The sequence below is a fragment of the Anabrus simplex genome, chromosome 3 (assembly GCF_040414725.1).
Source record: "Anabrus simplex isolate iqAnaSimp1 chromosome 3, ASM4041472v1, whole genome shotgun sequence".
Classification (NCBI taxonomy): domain Eukaryota; kingdom Metazoa; phylum Arthropoda; class Insecta; order Orthoptera; family Tettigoniidae; genus Anabrus; species Anabrus simplex.
The window spans coordinates 105432229-105448737 of NC_090267.1; the positions used below are offsets into that span (position 1 = coordinate 105432229).

At 38.2% G+C, this 16509-nt stretch overlaps 1 protein-coding gene across 1 annotated transcript in view; it reads right to left on the reverse strand.

Moving 5' to 3' along the window:
* Window positions 1–657: 657 nt before the first annotated feature.
* Window positions 658–16509, reverse strand: part of Las (lipoyl synthase, mitochondrial) — a 111267-nt gene continuing 95415 nt past the window's right edge. The window contains exon 7 of the mRNA XM_067142668.2: window positions 658–6042. Within this exon, the coding sequence (XP_066998769.1) occupies window positions 5807–6042 (236 nt within the window). The 3' untranslated portion in view covers window positions 658–5806. The remainder of the gene's footprint in view (window positions 6043–16509) is intronic.

Below are 16509 nucleotides of genomic sequence, written 5' to 3' on the forward strand. Positions count from 1 at the left end.
AAGCTGCTATACACAGCAGATAATGGTTTATTTAGGTCTCCAGAATTAGTTTCGTCATTCCCCCTCCGCATCCCCTCCCACAGTACTAGAATGAAGACCCTCTTCTATATTCCTTACTCCCGGCTTTCTCTAACCCAAACCTAAAGGTATTCCAGCAATTTTTAATACCTTATCTATCAACGAGAACCTAGATATCATCCTATCGTATCCTCAAATTTAAGTGTAATTTTGTTTGTTTATGTTCTTTATGTAAAGATGTAATACTAGGATTGCACAGTTTTTATTGTGTATATTGTGTCCTTTGTAAATGTCTGTTCATTTTTCATTTTTGATTAATAAATATTGTACACATCTGCCATCTTTTTTATTCGGCATTATGCTGTTGCTGATCGTAAGTAATAATAATGATGAAGGAGATATTTGTGATTACTACATTTTGCATTCCAAATATCTCTGCAAATATTTGTTTCGTCTAAAACCTGTACATAACTAAGTTACAGAAACTATAATTTCCAATCATTTATGTCTCGTACATTTAAAAACATTGTTCCCTTCACACTGATACAGATAGGTCTTAAGGCAATGATAGGATAGGTGTAGGATTAGGAAGAAAGCAACTGTAGGTACGTTTTAAGATTGCACTGACTGTTGTTAATTAAGATGCTCACTCTGTCATAGGCTGCCACTTCTTTGCTAGATGGCATTATCACTGCAACTGTATAAAAACCAACCTGTGAACAACAGGTTCATTATAAAACAGTAGGTACAGCAGGTAAAATCTCCATAAAGTTCTTGGAAATCAGATAATATCACTTACGGAAAACAGGAAATATATATTTATTCTTCAACAATTTTACATCCATCATTCTTTTTTTTTTAATCTATAAATTAGATCATTTTTTCTCACTGTTAGTTTCAAAAACTGTCAAATAAATTTCCACAAATAAGTTCAGAATTTAATTTATCGTGTTCCCATTTCCTCAGGCTATGATTCATGAACATGCTTCTCCGGTGTTCTAACAGAGAGTTGATCCTGATATTCCAGTTTGAAAGTATCAGTTAATTGAGTTTGTAAGTATATTAGCAATTCAAGAACCTAAAACAAGAATTGTGTTGAAACTCTAAGGTGAAGCAGACTGACAATGTGACATGCTTCAGATTATGTTTTCTAAAGGTAGATTTTGGAGTCATTCCTTTAATCTTCTGGCATCTCAATACAATTTTGACAGAGTATTCTGTTGTTGACATGGAGAGTGTGATTTTGGATATATCAGGTGATTTTTGTCCACTGTAGGATTTTGCTGTGTGCATACTGCACAGGAACAGCTATAAAAATTTTGATCTGAAGAGGATGTGCCACAAGACTGACATGACCACGTCCAGCTGTGTGGTGTAATGATAAGCGCTATAGATGTCAACTTAGATTCCTGGTACTGGCAGGTGATGACTGGATAGGTCTGGGACTAGGAACGAAATGACTATGAACATTTTTTTTTTTTTTTTACTATTTGCTTTACGCCACACCACCACAGATAGGTCTTACAGCGATGATGGGATAGGAAAGGCCTAGGAATGGGAAGGAAGCGGCTGTGGCCTTAATTAAGGTATAACCCCAGCATTTGATTGGTATGAAAATGGGAAGCCACGGAAAACCATCTCCAGGACTGCCGACTGTGAGGTTTGAACCCACCTTCTTCCAGGTTCAAGCTCACAGCTGAGCGCCCCTAACCGCACTGCCAACTCACCCGGTTGAACTTCATTAAGGTACAACTTTAACTGCTCATTGTGAAAATGTGGAAACCATGGAAAACCATCTTCAGAGCTGCTGACAGTGTGGTTTCAACCCACCATCTCCTCAATACAAACACACAGCTATGTGACCCAAACATCACAGTCAATAAATTTACAAAATATATGGCCGGGCTGAGTGACTCAGATGATTGAGACACTGGCGTTCTGACCCAAGCTTTGTAAGTTCGATCCTGGTGCTCAATTACGCCAGCCTCGTTTCAGTAGATATACAGGCACTTAAAAGAACTCATGCAGGGCAAAATTCTGGCACATTAGCATCACCAAAAACCATCAAACGTAGTTAGTGGGACATAACAACAATAACATTATATTATTATTTACAAAATATGGCTTTGGAACACCTGGATGAGTTATAATACATAGTTCTGCTTCATACAATTGGAACTATCTGACGTCTTAACACACTTGCAGTTTCTATAGTTCAATGAAATCATGTGGAATAATGAAACAGGCCTAGCTGTTCTATAAACTCCAAATCCAGAATGTTGATCACATAACCAGGAGTAAAAAATCTTGTTACATGTACAGGAATTGAACAGTATCCAGAGAGGAAAAAATAGCTAATTAAGCAAATTGCAGATTATCTATTTATGTAATTATTGAACAGCCAAACAAAAGAAAACATTCGTACAAAATCATATCTGAAATTTTTAACAACGCATGACCAATAAATTAAAATATCAACATCATTTGCACTCCACAAGATCAATGAACTATGAAATAAATATACATATCTAGCTACAAAGTATCTAAGATAATATACAACCCACAATTACTGTCTGAAGAAAAAGGAACACATCACTATTAAAAAAGACCACAAATCTTCAGAAAGCATAGGACGTGTCTGTGTTTTGATCTCTTTGAAGACATTTATCAACAAAATTAATCACAATAGTCATTTGAAAAGTAACTGCACTGACAAAGTTTCACATCATCTTCAATGATATTACTTTTTATACTGAAGGGAGAGCATTTTACTTCTTATAGGCTAACTATCCAATCACTGCTTGGAAAAACTGATACAGAAACTTATGACTTGTTGATGTTATGGTTATAATTGCTACCTCGTACTAAAGTCTTCATGTAGTTCAAAAAATTTATAAGAATGGAAGGAATACATCCGAGGTGGTCACCCAAGTACATCAAAAGCAGATTCTAACATTAAAAGAGATGGTAAAATTGTCTAAGATATCATCGCTTGAGCATTGCTGACACTTAAAATTTATAAAGAAACTGTTCAAAAGATTTTTACATGATAGTTTTAACATAAGGAATGTATATAAGAAGATGGTGCTGAGACTCCTCACCCTTGATCATTGAAAGGATTTAAACTTATATCATTGTAACTTGTAACAAGTCGTGCTTCTTTCTTTTTTCAGTAATACCCTGTCACTACTGGTCTGGCCAGGGTACTTGCTATGGTATGGAATAGACTGTCCAGCCAGCGACACAATGTTGAGCGTTGGGCAGCGGTAAATAACCTGATTATCTCAAGGAGCCAGTAGCTTCAGGTCGAGGAGTTCCTTTAGTTATGTGCTGGTTCCCCAGTGGAGGAAATACCACTGAAATCCAGAAGGTAGAAATGAAATGGCGTATGGCTTTTTGTGCCGGGAGTGTCCGAGGACAAGTTCGGCTCGCCAGGTACAGGTCTTTTGAATTGACGCCAGTAGACGACCTGCGCGTCGTAATGAAGATGAAATGATGATGAAGACGACACATACACCCAGCCCCCGTGCCGGTGAAATTAACCAATTATGGTTAAAATTCCTGACCCTGCCAGGAATCAAACCCGGGACCCCTGTGACCAAAGGTGAGCACGCTAACCATAGCCATGGAGCCGGACCCAGAAGGTACAGTCTGTTCTCCAGATCAGGGGAGGTCACAAAAGGCATCTGTTCTCTAGTTTAGGGGTGACCTCAATGAAACCAGGCAGTTACGTATAAAATGTTTCTGGATGTGGCGAGTCCACGATAATAAGCCTATAAGAAGCATCAAAGTGGATCAGGGCACAGAGCTAGAGAGCATCCCACAAGCGACATGCATCTCTTGTGTCTCTAGGGAGGTAAATGATTCACTACCTGACTCAGGAGCTCCCTAGATAAGGATGACAGAAGAAGAACACTCCAAAATTATATGCCAACCCATGTCCCATGTATTGGAAGAGTTACAGTACACCAAGGAAAAAAAAAAGCAAGAATGAATGAGTCTATATTCAAAACAATGATAATTTTTTTCAATATTCAAGACATTACCTATTCACATTGACTGGACACCTGAAGGCCAGACTGTTAACCAGGTCTACTATAAGAAGGTTGAGGTGACGCTTTATGAGCAATTACGAAGACAGTGACCTAAAATATTGCAGATTCTGTTAAAACTTTTCTGGCAAAAAAAAAAAAGCAAAACATGCTGAAACACCCACAAAATGTGCTAGGCCTAGACCCATGCACATCATTCTTTTTCTTCCAAAGATTAAGCCTGTGCTAGCAGGAAACCAGTTTGAGCCTGTAAATATAGGCAAAGCAAAAGTGACAGAGCTCATGCACAACCTATCAAAAGAAGTTCTGCAGCACTGTTTCGAACAGTAGAAAATTCACAGGGAGTAGTGTTTAGCAGCATTGTTTCTAAGAGTGGAAATTTCAATGGGAGTGGTGTGTAGAACAAGGAGTGGACTACAATGAAAGTGACAATGTTTCCATTTAGTCATTTATGGAACAACTGTTTCAGCATCAATTTCATTGTTTCTAGCTGCACCTTGTATTTCACATTTATTTCAAATGCTAAAACCTACATACACTAACTATGATGTTTACAAAATATTGAGTCTCAGCCAAAGCATTTAGACAGTTTAATAAATTGTTCTTCAAAATAAGGAGATGAAAACTGAAGAAAGAAACAAAAATCTGACATTATAAACATACGTCTATGGGTGCACTATTATGAACTGCTTGCTGAATTGTGTAAATATATTCTACAATTAAAAACAAGAGATGAGAAAGCAAAAACTCTGTACTGAAGCATGGTAATGTCAGAAGGGAAGGGGCTGTTCTGATATCCAGGGCCAAGTTTTCAACACTTGTTCAAACTTAAAGCAGCTTTACAGGAAGATTGTAAGGGAATTCTTTTATACGACAAGACTCAACCCAACCCACAAAAACAAGGAAATATACCAGGCCTATACTGGACAGCCAGTAACAAGATGAAACAGATTCTGTTCCCTAATACAGCTGTACATTATTACTGTTGTTTGTATATTTCTGTAGTCTAGAGACAGCAATTTTGTATTGGAGTTACTTCCCAATAAAGCCACAGGTTACAACAACACATTAATAGTAATGTTGTGTAGTCTCTGAAGAGGCCTGGTGCAGGTCTTTCGAGATGACACCTTAAAGGTGACCTGTGCGCCGGTGAGGATAGGGCCCTACCTCAAATGAATTTTAATGCTGAAGATGGTGCAAAAACGCCCAATCCCCAAGCCAGAGGAATTAACTAATGAAAGTTAAAATCCCTGACCTGGCTAGGAACCGGACCCGGAACCCCTTGGACCAAAGATCAATATGCAAACCATTTAGCCATAGAGCCGGACAATACATGAAGCTTCATAATCATCATCATCATCATCATCATGCTTAATATACTTTAATACAATATCTGTACAAAAGTCTATGAGATTCAAGGCAGTAATTACAGCTGGAATAGAAAATAGTCAGAACATAACAAGAGATTAATTTCAAAAATCTGTTTAAATTGATTACATCAAATTTTGCAGTAAATCATTTTCTCTTCTAATTATTACATTTTTATTCAATTTATAAAAACCCATAAAATTAAAACTAACTGACTTAATATCACAATTTGAAGATTTTTGGATGAAATTTATATACATTTCAAAAGGGAAATTCAGTTAAGAAGAGATTTCTTAAAACAGACTGATGCATCATTCCCTCTTTTTTTCTTCTCTTGACAGGCTATGTACATTATCACGAAAACAATGCTACAAAGATGAAGCCTTTCTCTTTTTCAGAATGCTAGCTATAAAGAATTCGCCAGCCTTATATGAACTGCGAACAAGTGGCCCACTAGCCGTATAAAGGAAGCCTAACTGGTTGCCTACATCTTCCCAGTGCTTGAACTTTGTTGGTGTCACATACTCCACAACTTTAAGATGTCGTTTTGTTGGTTGCATGTACTGACCCAGGGTTAAACAATCCACTCCAGATGCTCGTAGATCTGTAGGAATGAAATAAACAATGATTAACAATACAATTTACAAATCATCATTAGGGTTGGCACTTGACATTGATTTGGCCTAGTTTTACAGCTGGATGCACTTCTTGATGCCAACCCTACATTGGAGGGATGTATTTCTGTGGTGGTCAGTAGTGTGGTGTGTTGTACATATATAAAGAGAAGTGTATGAAGATGAACACAAACACCCAGTCCCTGTACCAGAGGAATTAACTATACGTGGATAAAATCTTTTGCCTGGCCAGAAACTGAACCCAGGGCCCTCTGAACAGAAGATCAGTATGTTGACCATTCCATCAAGAAGACGGATGACATAATTTATACGTTTCAAGACTGATAAATGCGAACGTGAGAGTATAAATACACTGGTAGAAAAAAATATCCAAACACCAAGAAGGGGTTGTGCTAGATTAATGAACATTGGTAGGCGCATTTATACATCTGAAAGATGATGCTGATTCAAATTTCCCGCAAATCGCATAAGTGTGGCGCTAGTAGCAGCTCCATGACGTTGCACATCAGGTTTGCTTTAAATACGGGCTGTACTGTGGGAGCGCGTTAGTTACCTGTGAGATTGGATGGAGTGACTGTACCGGGTCAAGAGTGCCTTTACAATGACGAAGAGGCCGGGATCAACAGCTTACTGCGGTTGAACGACGCCGCATAATAGGGCTATGTGAAGGTGGATTTTCCTTCCGTGCTACTGCGGAACGACTTGGCAGGAATGTCTCTGCTGTGCATGCGTGCTGACAGCGGTGGTCATGAGAAGGTACGCTCGCAAGAAGACCGGGCTTCAGATGTCCCTGTGGCACCACCAAGAGGGAGGACCGCCGTATTCGGCATACAGTTGTGGCATAGTGGACTGAGTCTGCAGCAACAATTCGAGCAGCAGTTGGCACCACAGTGAAGCAAAATACTGTTCGAAATTGGTTACTGGAAGAATAGCTTCGAGCCAGACGCCCTGCAGCGTGCATTCCACTTACCCCAAACCACCGCCGCCTGCGACTTCAATGGTGTCAAGCGAGAGCTCATTGGAGATGGAGTGGAGGTCCGTTGTGTTTTCCAATGAAAGCCGGTTCTGCCTTGGTATCAGTGATGGCCGTGTGTTGATTAGAACGAGACCAGGTGAGCACCTGCATTCCACCTGTCTGTGGCATTGACACACTGGACTTACACCGAGAGTTGTGGTCTGGGGAGCAATTTCCTACGACAGCAGGAGCACTCTCGTGGTTATCCCATGCACCCTGACTGCAGATGTGTACATCAGTCTAGTGATTCAACCTGTTGTGCTGCCATTTATGAACAGCATTCCCAGGGGTGTTTTCCAACAGAATAATGCACGCACCAATGCCGCTGTTGTAACTCAACGTGCTCTACAGAGTGTTGACATGTTGCCTTGGCCTACTCGATCCCCCGATCTGTCCCCAATCGAGCGTATATAGGACACATTGGATAACAACTCTAGTGTCATCCACAACCGGATTAACTGTTCCTGTATTGACTGACCAAGTGCAACAGGCATGGAACTCCATCCAACAAGCTGACATCCGGCACCTGTACGACACAATGCATGCACGTTTGCATGCCTGCATTCCGACAGTCAGGCGATTATACAAGTTTTTTTTGCTAGGGGCTTTACATCGCACCGACACAGATAGGTCTTATGGCGACGATGGGATAGGAAAGGCCTAGGAGTTGGAAGGAAGCGGCCGTGGCCTTAATTAAGGTACAGCCCCAGCATTTGCCTGGTGTGAAAATGGGAAACCACGGAAAACCATTTTCAGGGCTGCTGACAGTGGGATTCGAACCTACTATCTCCCGGATGCAAGCTCACAGCCGCGCGCCTCTACGCGCACGGCCAACTCGCCCGGTCCACAAGTTATTAATGGACCAGCATGGCACATTTGTGATGGCTTTTCTCATGCGGAGAAAGGTAGTCTTGTACCTTTAAAAAATTAAATATGTTACCTCAACAAATATATTGCCAAAATTTCCATATTCTACATTCCTTATTTCATGGTGTTTAGATATTTTTTCTGCCAGTGTAGTAATTATAATCTATATATATAAAGCAGAATGTCTGTCTGTCCGTTCGTCTATTCCTTATACAAATCCATACCGTTCCCATCTGAACCAAATTTTGTATACTTACCTTTTAGGACCCTACAGGTAACCCCATCTACAAGAAATTTTAACAGCCCTCTCCATTCCTCATATTTAGGCCCTTTGGCACATATGCTAATATAGGTGAAATATTGAATTTGTTGTGCAAGTACGAGACAAAGCCCGTTGTAAACCTCACAACGTGAAGAACAAAACTCTGTAAGGCTCTGAAAATCATGTTTTAAGGACCTAAAACCAGCCGTTAAGGAGATATTGGCATCACACTACCCCGCAATAGGAATCGGATGAAAAAATGACACGTCACAACCATGGTAACGTCAGCTCAAGGATTCTACAGCAGAAGCAGGCACGTGTGTAAATGTAGGATAGGCCAAGGAGAGATTCAGCTACACATATGACTGTCTGGAAAAAAGCACTGTGGGTGTCTAGTGATGGAGTTGGGGAGGAGGTGGCATATAAAAATAATCAAAAATAGTGTCAAATCCATAGGTTTTGGGGTTGCCGAGATGAACTGTGACACTCTGCATGTCGTTTAAATCCAATGAATGACAGAGCAGAAACTCTGCACTGATGCACCGTAATGTTGGGGAGGGCATGTTGCAAGAATTACAGTATTGTTTGGCAAGCATGTGTGGCACCGGTATCGAAGTTAGTAGTATCTTTTATTGGCTGTTGCTACGTAGTATTCCCAATGCAACTGTATTTTGTATTTGTACATTAATAATTTTTTGCACTACCTAGAATTAGTGGTTTCTTGTTAATTTGGAAGCACTCCACTGGGAGGAATAGTTAAATAGATAACAAAGTTCCACTCCTAAAAGACAGCAAAGAATTGAATTGACATGTAATATATGCTTGTTTATAAAATTTGATTTTGTACAAAACAGAACTAAGTAAACAACACAAGTATAATTACAATAAAAGTATCATGGTTTTATTTTGCTTTGAAAGTTATAAATAAAATAACATATGTAAGATTGCAGGGATGGGAAAGGGCTAGGGTTGGGAAGGAAGTAGCCATGGCTTTAATTAAGGTACAGCCTCAGCATTTGTCTGGTGTGAAAGTGGGAAACCATGGAAAACCATCTTCAGGGTTTCTCATGGTGGGATTCAAACCCATATATAATTGTGTGCTTATAAAGCATTTGATAAGCAGCATTTGTTTTTGTTATTAGTAATACATGTGAAATATGACTTGAAGATGCATCAGTTAGTATGTGTAGATTTTATCATAAATACGGCTCATCTATGACATTAAATGCAATGCAAATTTTCCCATTAACTGGCAGATTCTGCATTAAAAAAGGTTCTTTTTAAACTTAATTCATGAAACATATACTTTTAAAATGGCATCTCAAGAGAAGTGGGGCCAAGAGATAAAGAAATTATTTGGTAGAAACTTAGAAACCATATTTAGTTTATTCCTGACTGTGATAGGGATGAACTGTGAAGTTAATATTATCTCCCAAGCTAAGGAATTCGAAAAGCAACGGTTTGTTTCAAGTGACAATAAAATACTTTATGTGCAAATACTGAAATACAAGACTTGGGTAGAAAAGATGTGATCAGTGTGATATCATGTACCAAGTACAGAACATTTAAAACATGCTCAGAGAACAAGATCACAACATTCTACTCCTAAAAGACAGCAAAGAATTGAAGACAATCCTCAAAAACATAAGGATGCTAAACTAGGAAAGAATTAATTTGTCATGGAAACAACATAATGTTCCTAGAGGTAAGCTTCATCTGTATTATTGAAATAATTTTAAATTAGATATGTAATATGCTTGTTTATAAAATTTTATTTCATATAATACAGAACTAAGTAAACAACAGGACTATATTTACAATAAAAGTATTAACATTTATTTTGCCATGAATGTTGTCAATAAAATAACATACATAAGATTGCTTCTATCCAAAACTTATGTATGTTACAAGTTCCTGTAATTTCATATTTTTTAAAAAAAATTCAAGAAATTGCTAACACATTTCTATCAATGATAAGCAGGAATACCTTTTGTTTTTTCTGGGTAGTTTTGAATTTTTTGCATGATATTTAACAAAGAACACTCAAATCATAAATTTTAATATTGGGACTTGAAGGCAAGCTGGCTCCTGAATCATCAGGTTAGTCAAGACGCCACAGCACATAACTTTTTGCTCCCAATATACAGCGCGGTGTAAAAAGCGTGCTTAACCTCTTCAAAGAGGGAAGGGAAACAGGTGCTTATATCTCGAAAAGGCTAAGAACTTGTCACATTCCACAAAAGTATTAATAATAGTACACCTAAGCTACTTGTATAATGGTAACAGCATTAGCAGAACCCTCTCTTGGTGCTGTGACAGTATTGTTTTTAAAATTTATTATTTTCAAGTCCTTATTGTTAAAGTTCATGATTATAAAATGGGGATAATTCCACCTAATCAATATTGCTCAGTAAAAGTACAATGTATTTATGCTTAAAATACACTATTTGCAGAACCGATTTTGATCTGTATCGATCATCCTCAGCTGCATTAATAACATAAGATAAAACAACATGTATAAATTACTGCACATTACTTAAGAATGTGATTAAAAAGCATGATGAACAACTAAAAAGGTAGATTAACAACATCAATGACAAGTTAAAATCAATAAAATGTGAGTTGTGTCCATGTTCTTAATGCAGCTGAGGATGATAGCTACAGATTGATACCAGTACTGCAAACAGTGTATTTTAAGCATAAATACATTATACTTTTACTAAGCAGTATTGATTAGATGGAATTATTCCCATTTTACAACAGTATTGTTTGACAAACATGTGTGGCACCCATATCAAAGTTAGTAGTATCATTTATTGGCTGTTGCTACGTAGCATTGCCAATGTAACTGTATTTTGTATTTGTACATTAATAATCTTACTGCACTACTTAGCATTAACAGTTTCTTGTTAATTTGCTTGTGAGGGTGTTTGTTCATCTCATGTTATCACAGACCAGAAGCGATTAATGAATCTGTTCACAGCTACATTGGATTTTACTTTTTCCTTGCTAGTGGTTTAACATCGCACTAACACACTGAAGGTCTGCAGCAATGCAAGGATGGAAAAGGGCTAGGGTTGGGAAGGAAATGGCCATAGCTTTAATTAAGGTACAGCCTCAGCATATGCCTAGTGTAAAAATGGGAAACGATGGAAAACCATCTTCAAGACTGCTGGCAGTGGGATTCAAGCCCACCATCTCCCAAACGCAAGCTCACAGCTATGCAACCTTACCACACTGCCAACTCGCTTGGTTGTTGGATTTTCTGCTGTAACGAAATATAAAATGCCTATAATTTCTACTATTTTTTATCGAGTGAGGGAGTTTGAAGATGATGGCTTTTATGTGTTCGATGCAAAGCACAATAGCCTATCTTCTTTTTCTATCACTCTTGACCAGGCAACTCCTGGGTCGGGCAGTGTACCATCGACCTCCATTTTACCTTTTCCTTCTCCTGATCCATTTTGACACTTTGTACAGGCTAATATTAAGTGGGCTTATCATACCGAAAGGCATTTTATACCTACTTGCCAGGTTTCAATGAGGTCACCCTAACCTGGACAACAGAGGCTGCATGCTGGATTTCAGTAGCATTTCCTCCACTGGGAGATCAGCACCCACCTAAATGATCTACTCCACCTGAAAACGATGACCTCTTTATAGAGTCGGGTCATTTACCGCCACCCAACACTCGGGCCCCCTTCATCCCGTAGCAGGTATCTCTGGCTTTTATCGATGTGCAAGTTCTCCAATGTATGGACAGTGGGAAAATTACAACATGTGTGTACAGCATAGCAAGGAAAGTGCTAAACTTTAATAAAGAATTGGACAAAGCGACAATATCTTCTTTGGCAGAAGCAGTTAGTTCTGCCAGAAGAATTCAAACCAAAAAGGAAGTATTTATTTATTTCTTCAACAGTCCAAGCTATCTTCATCATCATGATCAGTTCTCTGCTCCAGCAAGCCAGGTGTGGGTGTTTACAGGTCATCCTTCTCATATGTCCCAACCATTGAAATCTACATAATTTTTAGGTTTCCAACAAACTCCTGTCCAATCCATATTGTTGTTGGATATTGTCATTCCTTATTTTTAGATGCACCTGTTTGTGTTGAAAATTTTTGCCTATTTTCGTCATTTTTTAACAGTTATTTTGGTATTTTTTAAGATATTATTTTATTTTGTCAATAATTTTGCAAAATTTTATTTCCACCTATCAGCAATAAAGGGTAAACCAAGAACTTAGTTGTTAACACATTTGCAGTATAACAACATTGTATTTTTGCATAAGTACAAAACACACACAGTATTACACATTATATCAAAGCATGGAAATTTGAAAAAATTGTATCAGCTGTCACTTTAACAGGTAGGGCCTAGCCTAAGTATATCATTTACACATCAGTCTGAAAAAGACAAAGGTACCATGAGTTCCATTAAATGGGAGTCAGAGCTGTTCTCCTGTAAGACATTACATTACACTACGTTGAGAATGCCCTCTCACTATCAACATTACTGACTGAACATGAAGATATTCTCCAAGGTACTCAACACTTTTAAACCATCAGTTCCACCTGGTGATCACAGGAATAGGGAAGAGTTTAGCTTTAGTGGGTTCATCTTCATATTTCTGTTTCAAGAATTGAATGTATACATGCTGTCTCTTCCGTGTAAAGGAAGATGTGTTTTTTCTGTACAACACTTTGGTTCAAAGCACTAAGTTTCACTGCCCGTACACTGCCCACCAAATTCAGTTTATGAACTCAGCACTGTGTGTGTACTAACCCTTTTGAAACTAAAAACCTAACTGCATTTATGCACTTGCCTATGTAACGTGCTGAATCTGAAGTTATAGAAACTACATTCTATTACTGAATTTCAAGTTTGTGAATTACATTCATAATTGCCTGTGAACATGCTGTAGCATTAGCATTTGCAATAACTTTCACTCCCCCTACAAATAACTTCTGCACTCTTCTATTACCACAACTAAGCACTTTTACAGAACCATAAACACACATTGCCCTTTTTTTATCAGTCGTTTCATCACACAGAATTGAAACTTCATCTTCCACAGCTTCTTTTAATCTTTCCTCCCCCTCTTTGATGATTGGAGGTACAGAACCTTCCTACAGTCTTCCAGCTGTGGGCAAGTCTCCAGCACTTTAAAAAATCAATAGGCCTAATATGAGATGGTTCTTTAACATCATTTGAATGAATTAAATCATTTATAATTTTAAGTAAATGAGGGACCCAGCATGCATTGTCTACCCCCAAATGTCATTAAACAAGAAAACTAGCATAACCGCACAAAGTTATTAGAAAAACATAACCTCAAATTTCTTCCTCAGAAAAAATTTATAGTCTTGCACAAAGGTATATATTTCTCCATCCACTCTCACATCTTCAGAAGATCAACTTTTTCCAGTGGAATATTTTCTTCCATACAAACATGAGTTGTAGATAAAATGAATTCGCCTTTATCGTATTTCGCTCGTTTTGCCGTTGAACTAGTGTCTGTGAGACTAGCTTGTCTCCTGATGCCTGCCGTTGTTAGCACCTTTTCCTTCTTCTTATGTGAAACTCAGCCACTCAATTCGCACATTACAGTATTTGCATATCAGTATCTTTTTAGTTTTTTCAAACAAGTAAAATCCTTCCGATGCAAATTCATTTTCTCGATCAAAAACTGCCACAACCATTTTAATAAACTGAGCAAAAAAATAGGAAATTAAACGCACCGATCAGCAGCGATTTTCAACAGGCAAGAGCAGGAACGTGACACTTTACAGGGAGCGTCGAAAGCAGTTTCGAGTATGCTCCTCTATCTCTGCCAAGTAGTGAAAACTAAAATTCCCTTTTATATAAATAATTAAGAAGTGCACAAATGTGCATTCTCTTTTGCACAGTTAATTTAGCAGGAAGTGATTGGAATTACACATGCAGTTGCACGCGATACGGCACATTCATAACATAATACCGTTATCGTTGTGCGCAAAGGGAACTTGGTCGTACGGCAAGTGATAGTGCTTGTTAGAGGAAAATATGTTGAGTTTTTTTGACATTGAACAAGATTTTTGATCCAGTATGCCACATCATAAACAGTGTGTTGCGCCAGGATGTCAGGAATACGCTTACAAGTTAAAAAGTATAGCGCTTTTTAGGTTTCCAAGGGACTCTGCTATTATAGGTAAGTGAGTTTTAATTAAGGTTCAATTTAGGAAGAATTTTGAAGTCGATTACAATTTTCAGGGGTCACGTTATTTCGTACATTGAACTGAAAATAATTCTGATAAATTGCCTGAAGACAATACGTACTATCTTGAAGTCTACTTTTCTTAGGTGCTCCACATGGGTAAAATTGTGGAAATAGGGAATTATTGCAGCTACCTGTGATGAAGTTTTATGACATGAGATATCTCTGTGGAAAGCAGAGGGAGAACATTGTCATCTTCAACTTTCTTCTGAATGTAGGGAGAAATAATGAAGTGGTTTCATCGACTCCAGGACCCTCCGATATGCAGAAAAGGCTGCAGGGCATGTATGATTCAACAGTGTAATTACATCTGGATTCTTTGTTTTTGTACTGAAGTTCGTTTGATGTGATGTTATCTTTATTTTATAGGACATCTATCTGCCTCATATCTTACTGGATTTGCTGTCCTCGATGCCAGTTTCACACAGGGAGAAGATTCCCAGCTGTCTTCCACTGAGAGTGAGTTTCAATGTACATCAGAAGGAGCAGGAACTATGGTCATTTGACTGTTATCTGTACTGTGATTTCCTGCATTAACTTCAAGGGACAACTTTTTATTAAGGTTATGAGCATTTAATGTAGTCTTGTCTAAAAATGTTGAAATAACTAGTGGGTTATTGACGCTTGTGTTACTGCTCTGGATGTTTTGTTTTAACAGGATTAGCTTTCTCATTCCTGAATGTATTTTTGATTCAAATGAACTGTTAGAGAGGCACCAATAGGCTTTTCTCTTAAGTAAATCCACTCAGTTCTTTGCATTAACATCAAACATTAAATTCAGTGTCCAGTGGTCCATTAGGGTATTTAAAAGTAACTTTTTGTGTCAGAAGAGGAAAATTGAATCCTGGGTTTCAAATACTTAATGGGCAGTTGTTGTATAACTTATATACCTGTAGGGCAAAAATATAATGTCCCTACTGGGCTCAGTGGCTCAGACAGTAGAGCGCTCGCCTTCTGAGCCCAACTTGGCAGGTTCGATCCTCGCTCAGTCTGGTGGTATTTGAAGGTGCTCAAATACGTCAGCCTTGTGTCACTGGCACGTAAAAGTACTCCTGTGGGACAAAATTCTGTCTCCAAAAACCAAAAAGTACTTAGTGGCACGTAAAATCGATATCCTGTTTTATAACATCCACCTACCTCTTCAAATCTGTGATGGCTGGTATCACAAGTTTTTCATAAATGAATTATTTGCAAAGTAATTAATCAACATTATGAATGTTTTCCTTTCATTTATATTAGTTTAAGGACCTGTTCCTGAAGAGGTTCTCAATTTAAAGGATAGGGTAGAGGTCTAGGTATTAAAAGTTAAGTAGACAGTCTTGTAATTTGTAAGAGAACATCTTTATGACTTAGATGTTTCATTATTTCATATAATGCCTCTTGAGTTCTTTCGAATTTAACATCCAATGACCCTTCATGATCTTGATGCTATTTAAAAAATTATGGAACTGCTCTCAGTAACTGGTGCAGTAACCACCTTACCGCCTTGACATCACACGCTGTATCCTACGGCACACAGTGTAGTCAGGGCTGCTGATGGTAGAAATAAGTGTGGCCTAAGTTTTATAGCATTATAATGTATTTGAAATACATAGTGCAAATTTTAAGTGGAATACCTTGTAGAGGAGAGGTATGTTTACTGCAACAGCCAGGGACCCACCTGCCAACCCCCTTAAGTACATCTACTTTTATAACCTAATGTAATTTACCATGCGTCATTCTCCATTGCTCAAGCACACAGTACTATTTTCATTGGCTGAGATACAACAGGATATGACATCATTCCATTCAGTCAAGTCAAATACATTCCAATTACCAACCCACGCACAATATAAACAGAACTAAATGCAATCTGTAACGAAACAATGTACAATACCAAACAGTAGCGAAGGATATAACATACTCACAGCCTTGAAAAATTTGTACACACTCGTGTTAGCGGGAAAGGATGGTGGGATTTCAGCAGGACATATCAGATCAGTTGGATTCAGGAGGCCAGTTACATTGCATAGCCATAGATCTTTCCAAAGCCTTTGAT